The 12,866-nt window shown below is 40.0% G+C and overlaps 1 protein-coding gene across 1 annotated transcript in view; it reads right to left on the bottom strand.

The window, feature by feature from the left end:
- Nucleotides 1–3,926: 3,926 nt before the first annotated feature.
- DRC8 (dynein regulatory complex subunit 8) overlaps nucleotides 3,927–12,866 on the bottom strand; it is a 29,664-nt gene continuing 20,724 nt past the window's right edge. Inside the window, exon 7 of the mRNA XM_088151190.1 lies at nucleotides 3,927–4,175. Within this exon, the coding sequence (XP_088007316.1) occupies nucleotides 4,060–4,175 (116 nt within the window). The 3' untranslated portion in view covers nucleotides 3,927–4,059. The remainder of the gene's footprint in view (nucleotides 4,176–12,866) is intronic.

Here is a 12,866-nt window from a genome sequence, read left to right as displayed (position 1 = left end):
AATGTAACAAAAAAAGAAAGGCAGAGCAGCTTGAGGATGGAATCGTGCATTCATGTCCTCAAGAAATAGCAGGGCAAGCAGGATGGGCAGATACTGTTGGATAGTACTGAATGCATTCCTCTAACCCAGTGTTGTCCAAACTTGGCCACTTTAAGATGAGTGGACTTCATCTCCCAGAATTCCCCAGCCAGCATGGGGAACATGGGTGGCTGGGGAATTCTGGGAGTTGAAGTCCACTCATCTTAAAGTGGCCAAGTTTGGACAACACTGCTCTAACCAAAGTTAGATGTTCATTAGAAGGATTTTCTTGTGTAGGTTATCTATATGAAAATACTGTTTCAGTACTTCCTGCATATGCTTCTACCTACACAGAATATCCACATGTAATACTGTATGTCTGAAAAACTATATGTAGAGGTATGAGAATACAGACACTTTTAGGCTGGCCTATGTGGAAGAAAAACTAAATGTCACTCATTATCATGTAGACAATCTATACATGAAAATGCAAAGACAGTATGTATTTAGGAAATTCTATGCTGAGCCATATTATGTTAATGAATATTAGCAGCTAGAGAACATCTACCTATAAAAGGTGATGTAGTAATCACAAGATAAACTTTGTTTTTTTTTCTAACTTGTAAAAGCCAAGAACAAAACGTTTCCTCAGCAGTCCAAAAGTACCGTAATTAATATGAATTTAAGAACAAAAGTACTGTAATTAATATGAATTTAAGAACAAGGGAGGTACACCTCACGGTTTGGGAAACCAATATGGAAGGCAAAGTGAAAATATTATTCACTTGGAAAACTAATGTAACTTAACTTCTTTAAAATATGCTATATATATTCTATGGTCAAAATGTTATAACCCAAATGTTTCTAGCACATAGATCATGTGTGTACTGATTGACTGTCCTCTAAATACCTTATATAGGCCAATGCTTCGTTCTTGTCAATAGCTGAATGCTATGTTATATAACAGTGTTGTCCAAACATGGCCACTTTAAGATGAGTGGACTTCAACTCCCAGAATTCCCCAGCCAGCCATGCTGGCTGGGGAATTCTGGGAGTTGAAGTCCACTCATCTTAAAGTGGCCAAGTTTGGACAACACTGTTATATAATACCTATCTGTGTAGTCACTAAGAGTTGACACCAACTTGATGGCACTCAGTCTATATTATGGAATGTTTAAATAGTCCTAGAGAAGTTTTTGCCAACAGAACTTTGACAAATAGTGTTAAGTTCTATGAAAGAATAAAAGCTAATTCAGGTCCAAGAGGCAAAAGAAACTCTGTACCATTGACAGTATAGGAAAAGAAAATCGAGCCAGGGTGCTAGGCAGGATAGCCGATTCTTGACTGAGATGCTGAATGATGAGATACTGGGGAGGAAGGAGAAACTTTCTAAATATAGGAAAAGTTCATTCCTGTTACATTTTTAGCATTAGCTGACTTAATATTCTTGCTGGTCTGCTGCACGGTCCATCTGAAGCCTTGGTTGCCACTTGGAATAAGGGGGTGGCTGAGGTTTTGGATCAGATTGCACCCATGCAACCCCTCCCCTCTCAGGGATCCCATCACTCCCTGTGGCTCATGGAGAAGTTAAGGGAGATGAAATGAGAGATGTTTGGAGCATTGCTGGTGCTCAACAAAGGACAAATTTGACCGAATACAGGTCACAGCAGCTAATTAAGGCCTACCTTGTGGTGCTAAGGATGGCAAAGCGCCAGTACCTCTCCACCCTTATTGTGTCTGCAGATAGCTGCCCCGCAGCCCTTTTTCAGGTGACACAAGCCCTCTTGGGTAAAGGGGGCTCAGAGATCCTCTTGCAGGGGCATGCGGAGGAGTTTGTTCAGCATCTGTCAGACAGAGTCACTTGGAATTGCTTGCAGTGTGATGCCAGCCTTGGCACAGGTCCAGAGGCGGTGAGCCTGGGGAGGAGTCTTGCCCAGGTATCTGGGAATAGTTTGAACCTGTTGGAACTGAGGAAGTGGACAGGGTCCTTAGGATTGTGAGCTCAGCCACCTGCTCTTTAGATCCATGCTCCTTCTGGCTTGTTAAAGCAGCCTGGGAAGTATTGTGCGAGTGGATTCTTAGCGGCTCTGGTTTGCTCCCTCCTCAAAAAGCTATCACTGGACCCCACCATACTGGACAGTTTTCATCCAGTATCTAACCTCCCTTTTTGGGGGAAAGAGATTAAGAAGGTGGTTGCGCAGCTGCTTCAGAGGACCTTGGAAGCAGATTATCTGGATCCCTTTCAGTCAGTATTCAGGCCTGGGTATGGGATGGAAATGGCATTGGTCGTGCTTTTTGATGATCTCTGGTGAAGGCAGGATGGGGGTTGTGAATCCATCCTTGCCCTACTTGACCCCTCTGCAGCTTTTGATACCATTGACAATGGTATCCTTCTGGATCAGCTCAGAGGATTGGGGGTGGGCGGCATGGTGTTGTGCTGGTTTGCCTCCTTTCTCCAAGGTTGATTCCAGTTGGTGGTGATTGGGGAAGAGATATATATACTCCATCCTCTACGGGGTGCCACCCAGGGTTCGGTGCTCTCTCCTCTATTCAACATCTACATGAAGACATTAGGTGAGCTCATCTGTCGCCATGGGGTGAGGTATCATCAGTACGCTGAACCCTGGCAAGACTGAGTGGCTTTGGGTTTGGGGACCTGCTGGTTCTAGGATTATGCCATCTTTGATGCTAGATGGGGTTGCACTGCCCCAGACAGATCCAGTGTGCAATTTGGGGGTCTTCCTGGACTCAAGACTCCTGCTCAAGGAGCAGGTAACAATCGTGGCTATGAGGGCCTTTTCACAGCTTCATGTTGTGCACCAGTTGCATCCATTCCTAGATCAGGAGGTTCTGCTCACAGTCACTCATACTAGATTGGACTACTGTAATGCGCTCTACATGGGGCTGCCGTTGAGGAGTATCCGGAAGCTTCAGCTGGTGCAGAATGCAGTGGCGCAGGCAGTTGTGTGTGCTTCTAGAACAGCACATGTCACACCTCTGCTCTGCGAGCTACATTGGTTGCCGGTTTGCTTCCGTGTCCAATTCAAGCAGCTGGTTTTAAAGTTTATATAAATATTAAAGAGTATCCACAAAAAATTGTAATGTTAGAAACCTCTGAAGACATCTTCAGGATAGACACAATTCAATCAGGTGAATATATTTAAATGGAAAACACTCCCCCCCAAATGAACACACACACACACGTACACTCTGAAAAAAAAAGACACTGCAACATAGCTGAAAGCCAGCAAATTCCTTTTACTGCAACAAAGGGGAAAAAAATCCCCAAGTCAAGTCTCTTCTGCTCTGCTTTTAGTTCCAGAAACTCTTTTCAATAGCAGAAGCACTTCTACTCCCCCAGCCCAGATATCAAGCCTCAACATAAAATAAGGTTTGAGTTTGCTTATTCAACCAAGCTTTGCTTAATGTTTTTAATGAAGCCTGAATATCAACATCTAATCCTTTGACAGCTTTGTTCTAAATTTAGCCCAACTGTAGTACTTCTTTGTTTTTGCTACATTTGGAAATCCTATTTTTCCTAGTTTTGAGTTATTTCACTGATTTTTTAATTGTTTTTCTTCTCATTACATTATCCTATACAGTATACAATACAATCTTATGTCTCCTTTCTTGAAAATAAGTTACACTTATTTTTCAGTGAACAAGTTCAATGGAGCCTACGCTTCAGTAAGTATGTTCATTATTTCAGCCTTAGGATGCAATCTTGCATATGATTTTTCTAAAAATAAGTCTTATTAAATTCAGTGCAACTTTCCTGTGAATTGACATGAAGATTGTTCAATTAGTGTTTTCTTTGCAAATTCTGAATTCTACTATTTTCAGTTATACAATCAGATTGACACTAAGTTCTAAGTTAAGTTAAATTAAGACACTAAGTTAAGAAAATGCAGTATTTTCATAAATTGCAGTGTAATTATTTATTTATTATGCCTGTGGTATAGTCCAATGGCAAAGACAGAGCAACTCGAATGAAGCTAGTGTGCAAATATAAAGTTCAAACCTACAAATTAAACAATATGCTTAGTTTTCATCCACAACCATCATTGAAATATAGTCCTTGTAACGAACAGTATTTGTTTCTGGATCTACTGCTGCTGAGAGCATTTCTTCCATTTCTTCCTGTGTAAAAGGCTCACCTGCAGCAGAAAAAAAGAATATTTACAATTTGCTGTAGTGTTTCTTACTACATCTCAAGCACAGCAAACCATCTCAAGCATTCTTGGTATTTTATGGTTTTCAACCATATCAAAAGCAGTAAATATAGATTTGAATTCTTTTTAGAAAAAACTTTGTTACTGATAATCCTATCCTAACACTACCTGCTTCATAATACATAATAAAATTCCAATTTAAAATGTTTAACATATGAATGTTTATGAAAAATTCCAACTCGCAAATTCTAAGTGTTCTAAAATACCAGCAAAAAAACCCCCTACCCAATTTCTTTCACAGAAAATTTGCTACATAAAATACTAGCTATATCATGATATTAGGTTGCATCATATTCCTGCTCCATTTTTCTTTCCACAAATTATTACATCCTTTACTTACTCTTTATTCACTGTATTTACCTGAAATACTAATTTCCACCCCAAATTAATTTATTTCTAAAGTTGCAGGAGCATTTCAGATTTGCTGAGAATTCAGTAATGGATGAAAATCACTTTCTTTTGTCAGATTAGGCAAAGGTGGTAGTGGGGAGACGTTTTAAATTCAGGTTCCTCTTCCTTTAGAATAAACAGCATTTAAAATGATGTTGACATACTCTTATGTTTTGCTTTCAATATTTATGCCTACTGTTTATGGCAGTGTGTTTTCTATCTTGGAATATTAATAGACAATATTAAGTTGTTTAGAAAGAGGACATAAAATGTGTCTTCTTTAAGGAAATTCATTATTTTTTCAACAGATCGAAATATTTTACAAAAATCCAGGTGGGTACATAAATGGAAATTCTAAGCAGGTAAGCAGTATAGCATGTTTACTAGGTATAATTTCCATACCTACCTTTCTGAATGTAATCTAGCAAATATACTATGGTTTTTTTCATTTTCCTAATTGCCTATATTTTTCCTAAGCTGATAGAAACATGTTTTGTTTAGACTATTTGATATAGCTTAAATAAGATGCTAACATTATTACCAGTGCTGTGCAAAAAGTTCTGACTTTGAAACATCTTGTTTCAAGTCCAAAAGAGCTAGGTGTTTTCTGAACTCAGAACAGACTTGAATTTTTGTACATCCCCATTTATTACCATTTCAGAACATATGTCAATGAAACTTGTAGTGCTACTGCAAGATAATTTATGGAGTATATGCATACAATATACTTCTTATAAAAAGAGTTGGGATTAAGTATTTAAAGGCTACATCCTTAGAGCAGAAAGTTAAATATTCATCTCATCTGTCTTCTGAGTTATACTGATAATTTATATTTGCTAAGTATGAACATAATATGCCTCAGAAACAAAAAAAATTATTAACTTATACCATACAAATTAGTACTTTATACTAAGCATTCCTGGTAACTCACGTTGTTGTTGTTCAGTTGTTTCCATCTCTTCATTACCAGATGAAAATTGTTTGCCAAGTTTGTCTATCAAAAACTGCTTCTTTAAGTTCTGGCAATAAATGTATGTGGTTTGAGCAAAAACCTATTCATATATAACCACAGCAAAGAAATAAGCTCTAAAACCATAACTTGTTTTATTGTTTATAATGAAAGACTGAAAAAAATAGAAAGATTCTGAATGTGGGGCAGACCATTTGGGATAGTTTCAAGTCTAGATCGTGGGGAAAATGGACACAGAAAGAAAGAAAATAAGTGAAAGAAATGAGCCTGAAAGTAAAATAAATATTAAAGGTAGACTATGAGGCCCACTGTGAAAAAGTATTCAAAGAGAGACTAATATTCCAACAGAATTAATAGAAAATGGATATAATGAAATAATATATGGAAGCTGGTTGAAATACAGTGAAAAGAATTATATTATTAAGTTCTATGGAAGTTATGGAATTATGTTAATAGGAAGTATGAAAAAGGATGCTTCATGGAATTATGAAGTGAAAAGTGATGTGGATGAGAACAACATGCATATAAGAGAATGATCGCTGCAAGAAATGAGCTATTAGGACTATTTTCTAGATTTATATGGGAATGATAGTGATATATGAAGAGTAGAATTGACACAATTGCTATAAACATTAGTGTCCAGGGAGAAAAATGATGAAAAAGAACTTATAAATTCTGTGAGAATGTTTAAAAAGGATAAGTCTGAAAGAGTAGATAGTATAATTCAATAAGTAAGCCACATCTATATTTAAACATTTCTGTGTTTTGAGCAGCTATCTGACTTAGAGAATACATACAATGAAGTGAATAGGCTTGAATTACGGAACTTTTGCATTAGTATAAAGTTGGCTGCTGAGTGCAATGAGAATGGTGCATGATGCAAATAAAGAATGTGGGAGAATAAATGGAATGCTTAGAGAAATTGAACAGGGAGTAATCAATCAATCAATCAATCAATCAATCAATCAATCAGTTTTGACCACTTGTAACAAATAAGATAAAACCTGCCCAAAAGTGGCCAAACATTAATAAAATACATTAAAATATACAAAACTCAGTAAAAACATTAAAACAGTATGATTACAGCAGGTAAAATATTAGAAAACATTAGGAACTTTTGATGAAATATTCTGTTTAGCAGCAGCCCAGGCAAAGCTTGCTAATTTCCACAGCAGTGTCTCGTCTAAATTAATTAGATATTCAATTTTATATGAATCAGGCCAAAATGATTTTCTCATCAAGAAGGGCTCCAGAAATTTTCCACATGCTGAAGCGAAAATAGGGCAGTACAATAAACAATGAGTACAATCTTCTATAATTTCCTTGGAGCAAGGGCAGAAGCAATATTATATGGGATATTAAGAAATCATCCTTCTCAAGTTGCTGATGCAATTTGCTGGAACTGTAGTCTTGTAAGCGCTCTTGGAAGGATGGCACTGTAACACACCTCAGATAATGTTCGCATTTGATTTTGGTTTTACTAAGTGGGTACCAAGGGGGAATTTTATTTTGTGATAATTCAAACAAATTTCTTCAGGCAAAGACATTCAGCACCCTGTTTTTAAATAACAGATTATTGTTTGCATTATTTGAATTTTAAACGAATTCCAGAGAAAAACCAAAGGTATGCATACGATTGGATAAAAATGTAAACCAGCTGGTGCAAGGAGTGGAGAAATTCATTTGCTCCAGGAGGCACTGCTTGACAAGTCGGGGATCAGGTAGTGAGAGGAGTCTAGCCCAATAATTCAATGACCTTACAATTATTCTAGCTTTAATTGGGTATGTGCCAGTTTCTGCATAGAGAAAGGGGATAGGAGTATCATTAGGTAACCTAAAATAGTTCTGAGGAGCTTGTTTTGAAAGAATTCTGTATCATAAGGGGTAGAAATTCCCCATAACACTACTGCATATGAAAAGGAGCTAACTTGGTTTTTAGCAAAGTTAGGATTTGTCGACTACCACTTGTATGCCAAAACTTTATTATTCCTGCCAAAGCTTTCTCAGTTTTTATTTTTTGGGCCTGATAGTGAGAGTGACAACTGCCTGAAGCATTAAAAAGGACACCGAAATATCTGTAAGAGAGAACTTGCTCTATATTATATTCCCCAATTCTCCATTTATGTCTTTTCCTTTTCCCCCAAATACCACCACATTTGATTTTTCCGCATTCACGGTTAGAGAATCTAAGGAGCAATAGCTATCCAAAGCTCTTAACTGCGCAAACCTATCTAAGAGTGGGATATAAGCAATAAACCTTCTACATAAAGTAATACAGACAAGTTCCTATTTCCTGCCTTTACTGAAAAAAAAAATTCTCCATTCAAGGTCAGAATGATATCATTAATAAATAGATTAAATAATAAAGGTGCAAGCACACATCCTTGTTTTATCCCTTTAAAAGTCTTGGTATTATCTGTCAGGTGCCCTACTGGGGTGAACCTAACCTGAATTTGAGTATTTGTATATAAAGCCATGATCAAAATTAATAACTGTCTATCCAAATTCAACTGATCTAGCTTAATCCATAGTTCGTTTCTATCAATAGAATCAAAAGCTGCATGAAAATCCACAAAGGCAACATAGAGTTTCCTGTGGGCATGTATTACATACTTATCATATGATACAATACAACACCATGATCAATTGTTGAATATCCTACTCTAAACCCTGCCTGTTCCTCTGCAAGGACATTGTTATCAGTGACCCAGTCCTCTAATTTATTAGCTAGATGTTTTGCATAAATTCTAGCTATGATATTAATTAGATCAATTGGCCTATAGTTCTCTGGGCGGCTACGATCGCCTTTTTTTATATATTGGGATCACTGTGCTTGTATTCCAACCCTGAGGAAGTTAGCCAGAGGAATTAATGTTATTAAAGAGTTTAGCCAAAATAGACTTTCACCAGATGATATTAGCTTTTAATACATCACCAGGGATATAGTCTTCTCCAGGGGCTTTGCCTGATGGCAATACCAGGATCAGATATTCAGTTTCTTTTAAAGAGACAGAGGGCCAGGATGTAGTGTCACAGAGTTTTAAATTAATTGGAGAATTAACTGGAGTGGGATGGGGAGCAAACAATCTAGTATAATGGTTCTTCCATTCCTCTTCGAATACTCTAGCCCAGCCTTTCTCAACCTTTTGACCCTGGAGGAACTGTTGAAATATTTTTCAGGCCTCAGGGAACTCCTGTGCATTCAGGCTCAAATATAGACCAGAAGTTACAAATTTATTATATTCATTTCAAGTGTAGGCCTGTATATGTGCATTAACAGTGTTCTTAAACTAAAAATAAAGAATGAAACTTACCTCTTTAATGTGAAACTTGTGCTTGTTTTTTGCTGCCCAAATACTCAATTCTGGGCCAAACTTGAGATAAGCACACACAGATTTCATCTTCAACTGAAATAAGACAATTTCTGTCTTTGTTTTTGATACTTGTTAAATAAGAAAAAGCTTGCTCATACATGTAAGAAGTTGAAAACTACAGCAAAATGTTCAATGCCTTCCTACGAATTCTTCTTTCACAGAAATCCAGAACTTGTCCATGGGCAGATCAGTGAATCTCATCTTGAGTGTACAATCAGACTGCAGCTCGTGAAGTTCTTCCTCTTCCTTCAAAGTGAAGTTCTCAGGCTGAACAGAAGATGGAGAGAAAGGATCCCTCAGCCAGTCATACATTTGTGTTGAAAGGGAGGGAAAGTACTGACCAATTTTGTTCTGCGGTACTTCCAGGTGATTTTCAATTAGATTTGAGACTTTCTGGTATCCTTCCTCACTCTCAAGCCCAAGCAGCAGTGGAAACATTTCAGTATTTCCTTTTGCAACATTTTTCAAGACATTCAGTTTTCTTTTAAATCAAGAATCCAAGAATCTTGTCACTTGAAGTCAAAACATTTTCTCCAATGCCTTGCAGAGACTTGTTCAGCTGGTTCATGTGACAAAAGATGTCTGCTAAGTATGCTAGTTTCTTCAACCATTCTTTAACTTCAAAGCACTCAGCAAAATGTGGAATACTATTTTCTCAAAAATACTCTTGCAGTTCTGCCTTCGGCTCAAATACCCTGTTGAGAACTCTTCCTCTGCTGAGCCACTGTATTTCTGTATGTAACAGGAGACTTATGTGCTCTTTGTCCAGGTTTTCACACAATTTTTTAAACATTCTTGAGTGAACTGGTCTTTGTTTAATAAAGTTAACAATTTTTGTAGCATCATCCAGAACTTTTTTCATTTCATCTCCAAGAGTATTTGACACCAACCTCTCTCTGTGAAAAATCCTGTGACATCAAGATTTTCTTTTCTTACAAGAGAAACAAAACTTCTCACGGAGCCAACCACTGATGAAGCACTATCAGTACAGGTGCCGACATAGTTCCTCCAAGACAGACTTTTGTTTCCAGATATAAAAACAAAACATTAAATATATCTTGGCCTTTGCATGTTTCATGATGCAGCAGAAAAAGTTTTCTTGAATTTCACTATCATTTACAAATCTTACAGATGCCATAACATGACATTTATTGGTGAAATCTGTTGACTCATCAACTTGTATAGAAAAGTTGCTGTTCTTCACACAAAACCTCTTCAACATCAAGTGACATGTCATTAATACACTGACTTATTGTACTGTTTGATAGTGGAACCTTTTCAATTTCCTGTATTGCAACTGGTCCTAGCATTTTTCCCACTATTATTTTACATGCTGGCATGATTACTTTCTCACTCAAAGCATGAGTTTTCCTTTGGTGTGTAATAAGTTCTGCTACTAAATAACTTGCTTCTTGGGCTTTTTTTACTGACTATCATTTTATTAACAAAAGCTTTACTCTGTTCTATGATTCCAATAGCCATTTAAAATCATCAGAACTTTTACTTGTCCTATGGCTGTGATTTGTAGTTAAGTGACTTTTTAAATTTAATTTAAAAATTAAAATTAAATTAAATTAATTTTTAAAATTTTGCTGGAGCCATTGCTGCATTTTTAAGTTGTTTGCCACAGATGAGGCACAACAGAATAAGAAAACTTGGATCACCAGTCCATGTAAAACCCATTGATAAATAGCTTTCATTGTAAAGACAGACTTTGTTTTGGGTCCGTTGATGTACCAGTGCAGGGAAATGTCTGAGAAGATTTAAATTCTTCATTATCATTATCATCATTAAACTTATCGCTATTGTCTATTCTAGAATCCTCCTCTTCTGTCAGGATCTACGCAAACCAGATTCTTCGATTGTTTTAATATGCTTTAATTACTAATTATACTTTTGCTTTAATTGCTAAACATAGATCAATAGTGTAATGCTGGGAATGTTATTCTAACCGTTTGCTTGACCTGCCATAAGGGGGGGAAGGAGGAGGCCAGGTGCCGTTATCTCTATCTTGAGCCAGACATCCAAGGCCAGGATGTGTGAGAACTGGAGGAAGGCGCGAAGAGCTGCAAGTGGGAATAGAAACCTAGAAGGGGGGGAAGTTGGGCTTAAAAAGACAAGGCTTTGCTATGTTCAGGCAGACTCAACAAACTATGATGCTGTGCATTTCTCCTAAATAAAGAAATCTGTAATGGAACTCTTTGGACTCCAGAGGATTTACTGAATTTTGGGATTGAGTGTGCAGACTCTGACATTTTGTTGAGTCTCACCCCACTTTACGAGAGATTTACCGGGGAACCCACCACCGTGGAGAAATCCCTCGAAAAGTCGACCGCGGCTGCGGAAATGGAGGAGGAATGCCCCGAGGCCGGGGCTGTAGGTGGATCTGTGGGGGAGGAATCCCTGACCGGCACCTACCCGTCTCTCCCGGCGCCACGGAAGCCCGACCGGCGCAAAACTAAGTTGTGGAGCATGGAAGAGGTGACGGGGGAAATGTCATTTCTAGACATGGATCCTGATAAGCGCTGGGCCCTGACGACAGGAAGAACTGAATCCACCCGGAGGGGGACCCTAGAAGATTGCGTGCAGATCCTGCAATCGGAAAACACCATGATGAAGAGGGAGCTGATGAGGATGAGCGAGCTCGTCCGTCGTTCAGGTCTGTACCAAAGCCCGGGTGCAGAGGGGGGGGGCCGAAGGAGGGCTAGAGGATTCGCTGATAGCCCCACCAACCACACCTGCCACCCCCCCAGCTCCGGCAACACCGGGTCCTCCGGCAGGCCCAGCCCCGCCACCTGCGCCGATGATACCTCGGAGGGTGGCCCCAATCCAAGCCCAGCAAGATGCCCTTTTAAAGCGCTGGGGGTTGACCGAAAAATTTAGCGGGGACCCGAAGGAAGTACCTAACTTCATGGCGCAGATCACCATATGCATGGAGCAGACGGGGCATCTTTTCGCCTCTGACCGGGAACGCGTACTCTACATATGCAGAGCGTTCACCGGCAAGGCGGGAGAGTGGCTGATCCAGCTCCGTGCGGCACAAGCGCTGGAACTAAACCACCTGGGGGGGTTCCTAACCGCCCTTCGCAGGAGATTTGAGGACCCCGGGGTCGTCACCCGCGCCCGGGCGCAACTGAGCACGCTGCGTCAGGGAACCCGTAGCCTTGGCGAGTACACCCTGGAGTTTCGCGGCGTTGCGGGGCTGCTTCCTGATTGGCCGGAGCAGTTCAAAATTGACTGCTTCCAGCAAGGGATGCGTCGCAATCTCTGGAAGTTGGCGTTCGCCCGGGGAGACCCAAATTCCCTAGACGGATGGATCCAGCACGCGGGGAACGTCGAGGCCCAGTGGAAAAGAGTGGACCCGGACTTCGGCAGGAGACCCAGCGCCCCGGCGCCGACGTCCCGAAGACAACCATCGAAGGGAGGAGACGAGAGAATTCCTAGAGCGGCCGATCGCGTTTGCTTCCGCTGCGGCGAGCCGGGTCATCTGACGCCTTCCTGTCCTAAACCGCCACCCGCACGGGGGGGGGAGGCGAGAAAGCCCGCTGAAGCAGCGAAAAAAGCCGGCGCGAAAGGGAAAAAAAGAACCGCTGCGGCAGGCACAGAATCGCCGTTCCCAGACCTCGTCATCTACAAAAATGGATCGCTTGGAAAAGAGCAAGAGGCAAGCGTCGAGACCGACAAGCCTGCTCACAAACCCAAGGCGGAGCCGGAGGAGGAGGAAGACGACTCCGATGACGATGAGTCGGTGAGTGTTACCACCCTTAAAGTGACTATTTCAGCGCTCAGAACAGAGTACAAAGCCACGCTAACCGCGCTAATGGATACCGGCTGCTCATGCTGTTTGATCAGTCCCATACTGGTTAACGCGTTGGAGCTAAG

Source organism: Python bivittatus, unplaced genomic scaffold (genome assembly GCF_059951505.1).
Source record: "Python bivittatus isolate LINGU-HERP-01145 unplaced genomic scaffold, Pbiv_v1 ctg000020_np1212, whole genome shotgun sequence".
Classification (NCBI taxonomy): domain Eukaryota; kingdom Metazoa; phylum Chordata; class Lepidosauria; order Squamata; family Pythonidae; genus Python; species Python bivittatus.
The sequence above is the reverse complement of the archived record's forward strand: the minus strand, read 5'-3'. Positions and strand labels throughout refer to the sequence as shown.